This window comes from Nicotiana tomentosiformis, chromosome 10 (genome assembly GCF_000390325.3).
Source record: "Nicotiana tomentosiformis chromosome 10, ASM39032v3, whole genome shotgun sequence".
NCBI classification, from domain to species: domain Eukaryota; kingdom Viridiplantae; phylum Streptophyta; class Magnoliopsida; order Solanales; family Solanaceae; genus Nicotiana; species Nicotiana tomentosiformis.
In genome coordinates this window covers 64,884,158-64,898,144 of record NC_090821.1, presented here as the reverse complement: position 1 = coordinate 64,898,144, position 13,987 = coordinate 64,884,158, and the positions used below count along the sequence as shown (strand labels likewise).

The window sequence follows — 13,987 nt, the reverse complement described above, 5'->3', positions numbered from 1 at the left end:
CACTACGATTCAAGCAGGATTATATTTTGACTGTTGTAACAAGTAACTTGCATTGCTTTGGACCGAATCTTTATGCAAATTTTAAAGTTTACAGGGAATTTCCTCTTTATATAACTATACCTTTCAAATAACATTCAAATAACAGATACTACATTTGTAATACTCCATTCCATTCGTTTACTTTTACTTATCTACTATATTAAAAATATATTTTTACTTTTATTTATCAATTTTAATAAATCAAGAGAAAGATAATCTTTTTCTTTTTTTTTTGTTTTACCTTTATCATTAACAATTCATTCCCCAATCATTTCTCAAGATTTTTTGAAATGTTATCATTATTATGAATAAAACTGTAAAATACAAGCTTCATTTATTTTTTTCTTAAAGGGGAGTGCAAAGTTAAAAGTGAACAACTAAAAGTGAACGGAAGTAGTATATTAAACTAATGAAGTTGTTGTTAGTTTATTGCTTTTTGCCATGCAATACATGCGGATTCACGATTCAAATTATATGGGTTCAACCTTTAAGGTTCTTATTACTGAATTCATTATATCCTTCAAGTTATGGGTTCATATCGATAATTTATTGCGATTTTAGTAATTTGTTTTCATATAAATTTGTACTATATATCGAAAATTATGGGTTCAATTGAACTCAATGTTATTGGGCTACATATGCCTTGTTCAATAAAAATAACTGATTACAGCTTCCAATATCTGCAAGTAGAACTTTTTAATAACAAATACTCCCTCCGTTTTAATTTAGATGGGTAGTTTGACTCGACGCATAGTTTAAGAAAAAGAAGAAGACTTTTAAAACTTGTGGTCTTAAAAGCTTAAGGAATAAAAATTTTGTGGGGTCATGATATTTGTATGTTTATAAAAGTTTCTCGTTAAAAATAAAATGGGTAAAATAAAGAGTTTAAAATTAAATTATTTTCAAATTAAAAAATATGTCATTTATTTTGAAACATACCAAAAAGTATACGATCATCTAATTTGAAATGTAACGAGTAATCAATTTAACAACCAACAAGATCTTAAAGCAAGATTTGATTCCTTCTTAAATTAGTTGGAAGATATCCATAGGTTGTCAATATGGGACATATATCTCTGCTAGTTTATTCATTTCTAGGGACTTTACTATATTTTTCCTTGGAAAAAGAATCACCTCATATACATTCATCCTCTTCAAACAAAGTCGGAATCTCAAAATTTTCCACCAATTCGTCCCAAATGTTTACGAGAGGATGAACCGAGTGAGGAGTGTAAGCAATTGCTCTCAACTCTACCCAAAGAAAAAGGATAGATTTCGTCGCATCTCTACAACTACAAAGGCCTCTGGATAGGACACGCGACGACACTCCAAGGTGTGCTTGCATTTCAGCAACAATTTCAAGCTCAAGATAGTGATATCATTCTTGTTACCACTCCTAAATCAGGAACCACCTGGTTAAAAGCGCTCGTGTTCGCTCTAGTGAACTGAAGGGAATATCCTTTTTCAGGACAAGATCATCATTTACTTTTCAAGAACCCTCATGATCTTGTTCCATTCTTGGAACTAAGGCTTTATTTTGATGGAAAAGTCCCTGATTTCTCATCCTTTACCTCACCTAGGTTGTTATCAACTCATATGCCATATGCATCATTACCAAAATCTATCCTAGAGTCGAAAAGCAAGCTTATTTACCTGTGTAGGAATCCTAGGGACACTTTTATTTCTATGTATCATTTCTCAAACAGTTTAGGACTTAGTTATATATAAACAAATTCTGTTGAAGAAATGTTTGATCTTTTCTGTAAGGGGGTGAGCCATATGGGTCCGTTTTGGGATCACGCGTTAGATTACTGGAAAGAAAGTTTAAAAAATCAAACAAGAGTACTTTTACTGATGTATGAAGAAATTAAAGAGAATCCCGAGATTCAGCTGAAACGCTTAGCTGAATTCTTGGAATGTCCATTTTCTGAAGAGGAAGAAACATCAGGAGTAGTGGATCAAATCGTAAAATTGTGTAGCTTTGAGAATTTGAGCAACTTGGAGGTGAACAAGAATGAGAAATTGTCGACTGGAGTGGAAAATAAAGTGTTTTTTCGTCGAGGGAAAGTTGGAGATTGGAAGAATAACTTCACGACCGAGATGATTGAGAAACTAGATCACATCATTGAACAAAAGTTCCAAGGATCTGGATTAAGGTTTCGCTACATTTGATTTTTTGCCAATAATAATAACCTTTAGTCCATTTATGTTTGAAAGTGAGAAGTTTGTCACAGTATACTGTAAAAGTGTGTTACTACTTGTTTGGCAAAATAAAAGAATGCAGATCCTTTCTTACACTGTTTAGTGCACAGGTTTAGTGCTGTTTTTGCTTCTAAAATGGAACTTTAGCTTCTGTTGTAGCTTCAAAAACGGAACTCAATTTATTCTAGAAACAAAACAAATATCGACATTTGCAACATGCATAAATCCAACACATTTATCACAACAATAATAACGATATAAACTACGCCTCAATCCCAAAAGTATTATAAAAGCCATATATACAAGTAAGGGTGTTCATAAAAACCCTAAAAACAGAACTAAACCGAAAACCGAACAAAACCGACTAAAAAAACCGACACTTTTTACGTTTGGTTTGATTTTGGTTGAAAATTTTAAAAACTGATCAATTTGGTTTTGTTTTAGTTTTAATAAAAAAAATAACCGAAAAAATCGAACCAAACCGACTATAAAAGTAGCTATATAAATTTTTTATTACACCTATATATATGTATATTTTTATATAAAGTTTCTGAAATTTTATGGTACATATTACTCATTTGTATTTTTGGTCTAGTTCTTTGCTATTATAATAATCTAATTCTTTGTCTTCTAGTTTGATTGGTAGTTTTCTTTTGCTAAGTACAAGAATTTATTTTATGTTAAAAATAATCGATTTTTAATTGAGTACTTAAATTATTCATCACTATTTGAGTCAATTATCATCAATATATCTTGGTAAATGATAGATTTCTCAAAGAGCAATTAGTTTGATAGTGTTACATTAAAAATGTAGTCGCCGGAATATGCGTTTGTAGTGTATGTCTCATATTTAAGAAAAACCCGATAAATAACCGAAAAACCGACAAAAACCGAATCGATAAAAAAACGACTTAATTGGTTTGGTTTGGTTCCAATATTTGAAAAACCGACTTACTTGGTTTGGTTTCTTTTAAGGGAAAAACCGACTCAAACCGAACCATGAACACCCCTATATACAAGATGTTAACAAAGGCTCAAAAGCATCGACATAACCATTAAGATGCCAACTTGGGCCAACAACAACATACATAGTTCAATCTCACAAAATGCGGTCTTGGGACGGTAGTGTGTACGTAGATCTTACTCCTACCTTGTCAAAGTAAATAGGTTATTTCTGATAGACCATCGGCTCAAGAAAAACATAATCGTAGCAGATTTGAAAAGAGAAGCAGTAACCACAGAAAAAATTAAATAATCTATGTTAATAGGACTCTTGGAAAAAATCAATAATTAGTGAATTAATAGTAACAAAAAGACATGAATATTAAACGTGAAGTAGGGAGATGTAATGACCCGACCGGTCGTTTTAAACATTTGCACTTCGCTCGGTGGTTTGCGGGCATGGGTAGTCCCGTATAATATATTATGACTTATGTGAGTCATCGATTTTGGTTTTCAGGTTATTCGGGATTGATATGGGGAAATGATATTCAACTAGGAGCTTTAAATATGAAAGGTTTGACCAAATTTTGACTATTGAGTAATCGATCTCGGATTTGGATCTTTATGGTTCGGTTAGCTCAGTTAGGTAATTTTGGACACAGGAGCGTGCCCGCAATATAATTTGGAAGTCCGTAGTGAAATTAGGCTTGAATTGGCGAAATTGGAAATTCGGTGATTTCCGGTCGGCAGTGAAAAATTTGATATCGGAGTCGGAATAGAATTCTGAGAGTTGGAGTAGGTTCTTAGTGTTATTTATGACATGTGTACAAAATTTGAGGTCATTCAGACGAGATTTGATAGGTTTGGGCATCGGTTGTGAAAGTTTGAGGCTTCAAGTCCATTAAGCTTGAATTGGTGTGCGATTCATGTTTTTGTTATTGTTTGAGGTGATTCGAGAGCTCGATTGAGTTGGTATGGTATATTAGAACTTGATGACACATTTGGTTGAGGTTTCGGAGGCCTCGGGTATGTTTCGGGTGAGTTTTGAGCGAGTCCGGGCATTACCGAAACCCCGGCATGGTTTTGGTGCTTAATTTTCGCGGACGACGGCAAAATTTCGCTGAGGGCGGAAGAGGGGGCACGGACCGGGTAAATTTGGTCGCGGAGGCGCTCCAGGGCAGATCTGCAGATTCACTGGTCCGACTTTGAAAGTCTATATCTTTTGATATATAGAGAATTTTGAGATGATTTAAAAACGAAAGTTGTAACCCTTCGTGTCTAGTTTCCAGAAAGATAAAGAAATCATCATTTTGATATATGTAGAGAAAGATATGGCCAAAATACTAAAGTCTGTCACTACAGCCACCAGAAGCGCGGACAACGCTACTTTTTCGCGACCGTAGGGGTTGGATTTTCGCGGCCGCGCCTGGAGTTTCGCGGATAGCGTAGTGGAGATCAGAGAGTGCACTATATAAATGGGATTTAGGGTATTATTTCATATTTTGGACATAGGGAGCTTAGTTTGTGGCGATATTTCGAGGGTTTTTTCATGAAATTCATCGGGGTAAGTGATTCTAACTCGGATTTGGTTAATGTTCATGAATATATCAATGATTTCATTATTTGATTAATACTTTAAGGTAGAAATTTGGGGAAAATTGTAGAAACTCCAAACAAGGAATTTTTGGGATTTGAACATCGAATTGGAGTCGGATTCGAGTGAGACTAGTATGGTTGGACTCGTGAGTGAATGGGTTTCCTAGTTTTGTGAATTTCGTCAGATTTCGAGACGTGGACCCGGGGGACGGGTTTGACCTATTTCGGGATTTGTGGTTTAATTTAATAATTTTCATATGGGATTCATTCCTTTAGCGTATATTGATGATAATAGACTGATTGTGGATAGATTCAGAGTATTTGGAGGCCAAATCGCGGGGCAAGAGCATCGCGGGCTAGAGTTTTGTCCGGTTTGAGGTAAGTAACGATTGTAAATCTAGACCTGAGGGTATGAAACCCCGGAATTTCGTGCTATTTCACTACATTAAGGTGACGCAAATGCTAGGTGACGGGCGTGTGGGCGTGCACCGTTAGGGATTGTGAATTGGTCCGTCCCGTAGCAACTATATATTTATGGATCGGGCTGTAGGAACCCTTCCGGAGTCTGTACACACCCATAGTGAGCGCAGTCGACTATATATTTATGGATCGGGCTGCACGCCGCAGCAGTTATTATACGGTACCTACTGAGTGCGAGTGCCGAGTGCTGTGTGACGAGTAATTAGGAGGCCTGAGTGGCTGTGAGGCTTGCCCGAGGGGCTGCTCATGAGTGATATGTTTTGCCTGAGGGGCTTGTTTATGAAATCATTATTTTCACTCTATTTTTATATTGAGCCTCTATTGAAAATGTTGAAGATATTCTTATATGTCTTCCATTAAAACTAGAGTTTTACGAGATATTTTGACGTGAACACTGATTTGGCATTTGTTGTTTCAGTGAGACTTTATAATTATGAACTTTATGTGATTTTACTGCTCGTCACTGCACTCAGCCTTTATTTATAATTGTTACTTACTGAGTTGGCGTACTCACGTTACTCCCTGTACCTTGTGTGCAGATCCGGGTGCCACAGGACATCCGAGTGAGTGTTGATTCTTCTTCAGTCGATTTCGGAGTATAGCAAGGTAGTTGCATGGCGACCGCAGCCTTGCTCTTCACTCTCCTATCTGCTAGTAGATTATTTCGTTAGACTTCTCTTGTCGTTTTGAGTAGACTGTATCAGACTTGTATCATAGATGCTTATGACTAGTGACACCCGAGTTCGGGCCGTTGGTTTTATATTCGATTACTTTCACTTATTTTGAATTGTTTAATGAAAGATTTATGATGAAAAAGATTTGAAAATGAATTATTGAAGAGAATTATTGTATGTTTTGAATAACGAATCGGCTAGCCTATTACTGCGATAGGCGCCATCACGACGGAGTAGGTTGGGTCGTGACAGGAGCTCACATGGAGTGTATGTATAGGAATTGGATCGTGGGTCACTCTAAGTCGGCTTACCCAAGCTGACCATATAAGATGAAAAGAGATAAAAGATTAGGTAATAATTATTTATTTTTTAAATATAAAATTTAAAAATATTAAATTATGCACAATTTGTTGTTAATAGTTAGTTACTCCGTTTACTAGTGAATCGAAGTTTAATGCGGGGCCATTTTTTCGATGGTGTGTTAAATAATTCTTTCGGTGCGTTAATAGGCATACAATTATTGTTCTCGCCTCGCAATTTGTCTAACAATGTGCTTCATGATGAGGTTAATAAATTCATGAGTGTATTAATTATTGTTTTTGTTTAATAAACTTGCAAATTATATTATTTACGAGAATTTTCCTCTTTATATTAGTACTTAATAATTATAGTTGTGAAAGAACGGATACTACACTTGATCTTAACCAAAAGGCCGAGAAACCAATAATATAGATGCCCTGAATTATGATACTCATGTAAAGCATGCATCTGTCCAACTACATATGTATTATTACTGTAAGATTTTAAAGTAATGAAGTGTGTAACAAACCAAATATTTCATCCAAACCAACTGATTGTATTAACTCAACATTAATTGGAATTACAATGCAAATGCTAATGATAGTAAGGATAGTGCAACAGAAAACTAAGAAGAAAGATGATGAGAAATAGACTGACTCAGAATTGGGGATGAGAAGTATAGAAGAACAGAGATGAGAAAATAGAGCTAACAATTGGCAACTTCAACATAAAATGTACTACGCTTTCTACTGTTTTTACAACTAATTCTCTCACACTACACTTCACGCAGTGAGAACCTGCCTACGCTCAAAATGGGTCACACACATAATTTTCCAAATCTCCAAATATGTCCTTCACCGAGTCACTTATTGAGTTCACGACAATACCTCCTGCCTCAAAAAGAACCTTGCCCGCAAGGTTCTAGTAAAGCAAAAGTTACAGCAATATCCGCTTAACACTGTCAACCGCAAACAAGCAATTCACAGCAACACCTTCGCATCTGGTACGAGGCGTAATAATATAGTGACGGAAATCAATATCTGCCATCAATGAAAGCAATCTTATGTCATACCTTAAGGTACACAAAAAAGCATCAGCAACAAGCTTAATGTAGTGGCTCATTACTCTTGCATCGGTGCAAAGAAAGGCACAGGAAAGGGCAACACAAATTAGTCTAATCTCAATGTGAACAACTCTTTTTCCCATCCCTAGTATTAACATTGGGTAAGGCATTTCACGTAATTTTAGCTTCATCACTGAGATTATAGCCATGGAAAATAGATCTCGCCATCTGACACTAGGGATAAAATGATTGAAGGAATGTTGCACCTTTTTGTTTATGTAACGATGATCTAATGTCATCCAACCAGCATCTTCAGGGGCCTCAACAAAATTTGCAGCAGTTGCACTTAGTTCTTTGGGTCGAGGTAGCAACTTAACAGAATAATATGTACAAACACCACCAAGTAGAACATTGGCAACAACCTCCTTCCTACGTACAGGACCGTAGGTGTTAGGTAGCAGAATCTGGATTCCTGGATCATAGAGGTAAAGGTCAAAGCATTGGCTCGCAACAACCCGCTCAACTAGTCTTGCGTCCTTACACATTGCAATAGTAAAAACAACACATGATGCTGGCTTCCCCTCACTATAAATCCAATCATCCCATAGCGTAGCTATTGGATCATAAGTAGGAAAACATTACTATTTGTAAACATATTTAGGTTGATAGCATAGGTTATAGTGATATCATGTATACCGGGATCAAAGGGAAGACTAGAAAACTTGAGATAAACAACCAAATCTGCTGTGGAAGATGAATAATGTTGCAAAGAATATATGACGATTTGGAACCCCACCTTGGAAAGCCCTCTAAATGGCTTCATGTTAACCCCAACAACCAATAAGTCCATATCCATGAATTCTGCAGCTTCATATATATTGTTTCCAGCATGAACTAATTGACTTGATCGACCAAGCATGTATACAATGAGGACATAACATGCATTGTCATGTTTAAGCTTAGACTCATCCATTATGCTGAGACAATGTACTCCTTTGTCAAGCTTTAATAAATGTGTTGGCGCTTTGCTCTTCCATCTATTTTTATCAGCAAACAGAGCCAAAACCTTACTAAGTTGATGCAACATTAGAACTTTAGAATTAGGAACTACAACCCAACAGGAAAGCATCATTAAAATTTTGTATACGGGGCTGTAGTGAGTGATGTCTTCTTCATAATGAATGAGCTCCATTAGTATCCAATGTATCACAACAATTAGATAAGCAATCTCATAGTGACACCACATTATTCCACTCCTAAAATACCTCAACTGAGTAATTATGGACGATTCCTCAAGGTGAGTAGGAGTACCAACAAAGGAATAGAGGAAGGAATGTGCTATAGACTCATCCAGTAGCTTGTATAATTTATAAGAATTTTGAAAATTACAATTGCATTCAACACCCGTTTTGACTCCACCCACAGGCACCCAATCATACAACTTTGCAAATAAGCAGCTCCTTCTATTCTAATTTCTTCAAATAATGTATGTGCCTCCTCCTTCTCTGTACAACCTGTTAGAGCCATGAACTCGGAACTAAGTTCTGGATCCCATACACAAAGATTCGATGTAGTTAATATTATGGTGACACATAAAACATTAGCACCAGGATCAAATGGAATCGATTCAAAATATGGTGATCACTAAATCCCCCGATAGATTTCCCATGCCCATCATCACATAGCATTTCATCCGAAGGCATGTACCTTGCAGGAATGTCGTCCTCATTCTCCTTAAAAGAATTATCAAGATAGAGGTCCTCAATAGTCTCAGGATCCAAGAGAAATTCAGCAATATACATGTCTTCAAAAGTTTCAAATTCAATTCGCCGTTTACTAGGGCCGTGATCAAAAGAAGGTGCAGTAACATGCCTCACTAGCATATCTCTTTGGGTACTTTCAGCAAACAGTTGGTCTTTGCTGCTTTTAGGACATGTAGCTTCTTCATCGATCATTTTAATTGGGGCATCTGATTGCTCCTTCGCAAATACTGGTGGGCAATAACTATTTAACATTTGATCGAACACCTCCTTAGATTTTCTATCCTCTAACTCAGATTGCATCTCAAATGGAAGGACTGGTGCAGCCAAAAGCTTGTTAGATGCAACACATAAATTCTCAATAAAAGAAAATTGAGCACTCTCACAGGGCACAAACTGATCTCGTCCAACAATAGAAACGAAGAGTGATTCATTACATGTAAAATGGCAGGTCAAATCAGGTTCGTCACACTGGAAAATTTTGTCGAACATATTGTCTTCGTTTGGTGCGCATTTCTCCCTATTAGTTAAGCTAAAGATGGGAGTACGTATATCAGGTATTTGAAGGTTTGTGAATGAACCAAAGGAAGAAGAAGGATCAATGTTGGAGTTCGCTGCTATAACCAAAGGATTATCAACCATTGCATTAGGTAAAACTCCAGTAGACATTGAAGCAAATGCTTGTTTCGTGTTATTGTCTGGTCTGGAAGCAGATTCAAGCTCATAGAAAGTTGAACTATGTTGCAAATCAGCAAAGGTTCTTTTGGAAAATGCAGAAGAAATTTCTCCTTGAAATGGTTCCAATCATAGAATTGATTGTTGCGAAACAACCAATTGAACCATGCCAGGGCATCACCTTCCAAGTAGAAGGAAGGAAGAGGCAGTCAGTCCTTCTTAGAGAAGCCAAGGTATGTGAAGTACAACTCGGCCCGAAAAATATAGTTCTTCGAGTTGCCGTCGCCACTGAATTTAGGTAAAAACATTGTCGTCGTTGGAGTTAGATGGAAGAAAGCACCAATGTAATAAACCAAATATTTCACCCAAACCAACTAATAGTATTAACTCAACATTAATTGGAATTACAATGAAAATGCTAATGATAGTAAGGATAGTGCAACAGAAAACTAAGAAGAAAGGTGATGAGAAATAGACTGACTCAGAATTGGGGATGAGAAGTATAGAAGAACAGAGATGAGAAAATAAAGAATGATATTTTATACTTCAATGCCACAAAAGAGGGGGTGATTTGTGTGATGTCCAATTTTTCGCGTGCACAGATTATAGAATGACATGGTTCTTCTATGTGTTCCTTATACTACTGTTGCAGAATAATAAATGTGGAAAGTAAAGTACACGGGTATTTTTACGTGGAAAATACTTGGCTCAAAATATGAAAAAACCACGACCTACTACCTAGTAGAATTTTTTCCAACACTTCACTAAATCATTCTGCCAAAAATAGTATTTACAAAACTCTTTGTAAACCTAAGGATTACCTCTAACCTTTTGTGGCAACCAACCTCTAGCTGTTGCGACAACTTTAAGTTAACTCTAACCTGAATACTACACTCAAAGTACCTAGTACAATTGCTTCTAGATAAAGCTGAAAGATACAACTCAAAAGCCCTACTACAATAAAACTAGAATAAAAGACAGACACTTGGAACTGGATCTTTTATCTGGTTCATGTAGCTTCAGGTTCACACACTTGAATCACATAGGAATTACTTGCAAAATGCCTTGCTATTTTGCTCTCAACTCACATTTAGATTCAGTGTGTGCCTGTAAAATGAGAACATCCTGCAATATATAGAGTTAGTAGAATAGGAAATAACTAGAGTTCTAATGCTATACTCTTCCATGGTGGAAGAGTTATAATTATATTTAACTTCTAACTCCTCCCTTATCTAGGATAGAGTTTTCTTCGAGTAAAGAGTCCTTCTCCTTATCACTTATGCAACCTTTTTGTTCAAGAGATATTAGATATAACCACTTAAGCTTATCACTTTCACGTGCATGTCTTGTGGTCGAATCTACCCGTGTCTATGTACACTGTGTATGAACCTGGTTCATACTTGAGTTCCTTTGTCAATCATCAAAACAAACTTACGTAGGCCAATAGATTCCCCCTTTTTGATGATGACAAACTCTGTGCTTTTAATAAACATAAGACCTATTTCAACTCAGCTCAACATCAACACAATGTTAGAATACTTTTTATTTTTAAAGTCACAAATCATCAAGGACCAGGTTCATTAGGTTATAAACATCACAGTCCAAAGTAAAAAGCACAACCTATCTTCCCCCTTTTGGCATCATCCAAAAGTTGCATAATTATGTTAGATAACCAGATTTTAATAGATATTACTCATGGTCACTGGGGCTACTTCAAATGCAATCGTGGAGTCAAACATCATATATCAATCTAATGGTATTAGCTATTTAAGAAGCGTCAACAAACAGTTAGAGTACAAAACAGTTGACTAACATTGATATTAGTCATCCATAAAGTAGAAAGAAAAATAAAGATATTGGATCATGAGCAAAAAGAACAAAAACAAATCTCATCCGGGTTACTGATTTGTCTAACTAGGCTGGGAAGATTTCAAGGCTGGGAAGGATCGGGTTCTTGGTTTCTGTCCTGAAGTAGCTTTAACATATCATGAAGAATGCCTCCATTTTTCTCCTTCTCTTTTGCAAGCTCAGCCCTGAGAGCATCCCTCTCAGTTTCTACTTCAGCCAGCCTCTTCTTCAGCTTCTCAATCTCAGCATCCTTAACCCCACTCTATTGCACCAAGGCTCTCACTTTGCTGTTCATGGGCACCTTCTTGGATGAACCAAGTTCTTTGGCAGTATCATGGACTTCGTAGTCACAAGCAGTCAGGGTGTTTGGTCCAAAATGATTCTTGCTTGTACTAACATTCCATTTCTTGAGGGGTACCTTGAAGTGAGCAAGTACAGCCATGAGAATGAAACCATAGGGTATGGCATGAGTTTTAGTGTCAGTTAGAACTCTATCAAGAAGTTGGATGATAAACCCAGACCAATTGATCTGCCTCCCACTATCCAGACATTCCATAAGGACCAGGTCCATAAATGTGGCAATGTGCCTTCTTTCCTGCCTCGGCAGTACAACCTTGTTAAGAAATTCAAACAACACTTTGTGGGGTGGTTTCATCTCACTTTTGTATATAGCCTTGGGATGAAGCTCTTCTTCATTGTCAGCAAACTTCCTTGTAATGGCAAGTGAGGTGGGGAGGTTTTCTAGGCTTGGACATTTTAACTTTTTGTCATTATTATACCCTTCAGCAAGTACTCCCAAAATTTCTCCCAATTTCTTATCATCAAAGCTCACAGTCACCCCCTTTACCACACTGGTGACTGCCATTTTTTATCTCACAATTTGCCATGAACTTCACAATCTCAGTTCTGGCAAGCTTTCTATCCATCTGAAAAACCATGTCCTTCCAACCCTGCAGTTGTCACGACCCAAAATCTATTAAAGGTCGTGATGGCGCCGGACACCGCTTTCAGGCAAGCTAACAAACAATACTCAATTTGGTTCTCATTTTAATATTTTGAAATCATATTTTTCCTTCCATTAAATAGTAGAAGATGGAATTTACAGAGTAAATGATAATATTTTTAACAATTTCAATACAGAACAACTCATAATCAACCCAAAACCCAGTATCACAAGTGCATGAGCGTCAATTAGGAATGTAAAATAAAATACAGCATATGTCCGGAATACAAATTTGGACAGAAGAAATATAAATACTCTGAAGGAGACTCTGCCGGTTACGGGTCGTAATATGGAATGCAGCTCACGTAAGTCCCCGCATGCATACACGCCTCTGCTCTCACAAGGCCACTAGTCACATATGTACCTGCACAAAAATGTGCAGCAAGTGTAGTATGAGTATGTAATCAATGTGCGCCCAGTAAGTATCTAGCCTAACCCTGGAGAAATAGTGACGAGGGGTCGACATCGACACTCACTAGTGGTCCAATAATATCAAGTACTGTAAGGAGGTGAGCATATACGAGGCAAAGTAAATAAATGAAATAAACAAGTGTAAATATGTGGTACAATTATCCTCCTTACAATAAACTCAAGCTCTCAATTAGAAAATTCCTCCTCAACCGGAGCATATATATGTGTATACTGGATCTCACCAAGCAGGTTGTTATAATTCGAATCAGGGGAAAATTTACAGATACCCTGACTTGTTGCCAAATATTACGCACGATTCCATGAGGATAAGATATAGGAAATGTCGAGGCGTACGACCCGATCCAACATAAATATTTAAATTGTGCATTATCGAGGGTCGAACAACACGAACCATAGATACATCTGTTAAACTGCCGAGGCGAACGACCCACTCCCATGAGAGTGTGGTACATAAATCCTGCCGAGGTGAACGGCCCGATCCCATAAGAGTGATATACAAATTCCTGCCGAGGTGAACGGCCCGATCCCATAAGAGTAAGAAGCTTTGACGGGTTCTTGACCTCACTCATGAATAAACATGTGAGTTGTAATTTCTTTAATAAAAACCTTTCAATGAAACATATATACCACGGAAACATGCCGTAAGAGGAGTAAAATTATTTGGTGACTAATCATGAACTCGTGTAGTCTCTACAATAGCAAGTCTAGTCTCAAGTAGTAATGTAAAACAGAGGAATTTAATAGGCGAGAGACTGCTCAAATAGTACAGCTATAGCATGATGTCAACCTAAGTCTACCCGGACAATAACATGAATATAGCTACGTACGGGCTCTCGTCACCTTGCACGTACGTAGCCCCCTACTACAAGTAGCACACATCAATATACAACACCTAGGAGTAATTTCCCCCTTACAGAGTTAGACAAGAGACTTACCTCACTCTGAAGTTTCGTAACCGGCTCTAACGCCGCTC

At 37.1% G+C, this 13,987-nt stretch overlaps 1 protein-coding gene and 2 pseudogenes across 1 annotated transcript; 1 reads left to right on the top strand and 2 right to left on the bottom strand.

Annotated features, from left to right (window-relative positions):
• The first annotated feature begins 1,168 nt into the window (after nt 1-1,168).
• Nucleotides 1,169-2,310, top strand: LOC104109125 (cytosolic sulfotransferase 6-like; annotated as a pseudogene).
• Nucleotides 2,311-6,565: 4,255 nt separating this feature from the next.
• On the bottom strand, nt 6,566-6,657 carry LOC117279810 (U2 spliceosomal RNA; annotated as a pseudogene).
• A 214-nt stretch (nt 6,658-6,871) lies between these two features.
• On the bottom strand, nt 6,872-9,728 carry LOC108947361 (uncharacterized). Its single transcript, XM_018775209.3, has 2 exons — nt 7,993-9,728; nt 6,872-7,909 (listed from the first exon to the last, which is right to left on the bottom strand). Exons 1-2 carry the CDS (start codon nt 8,540-8,542, stop codon nt 7,170-7,172), a joined length of 1,290 nt encoding a protein of 429 aa, XP_018630725.1. The 5' UTR covers nt 8,543-9,728; the 3' UTR covers nt 6,872-7,169.
• Between the last annotated feature and the right edge of the window lie 4,259 nt (nt 9,729-13,987).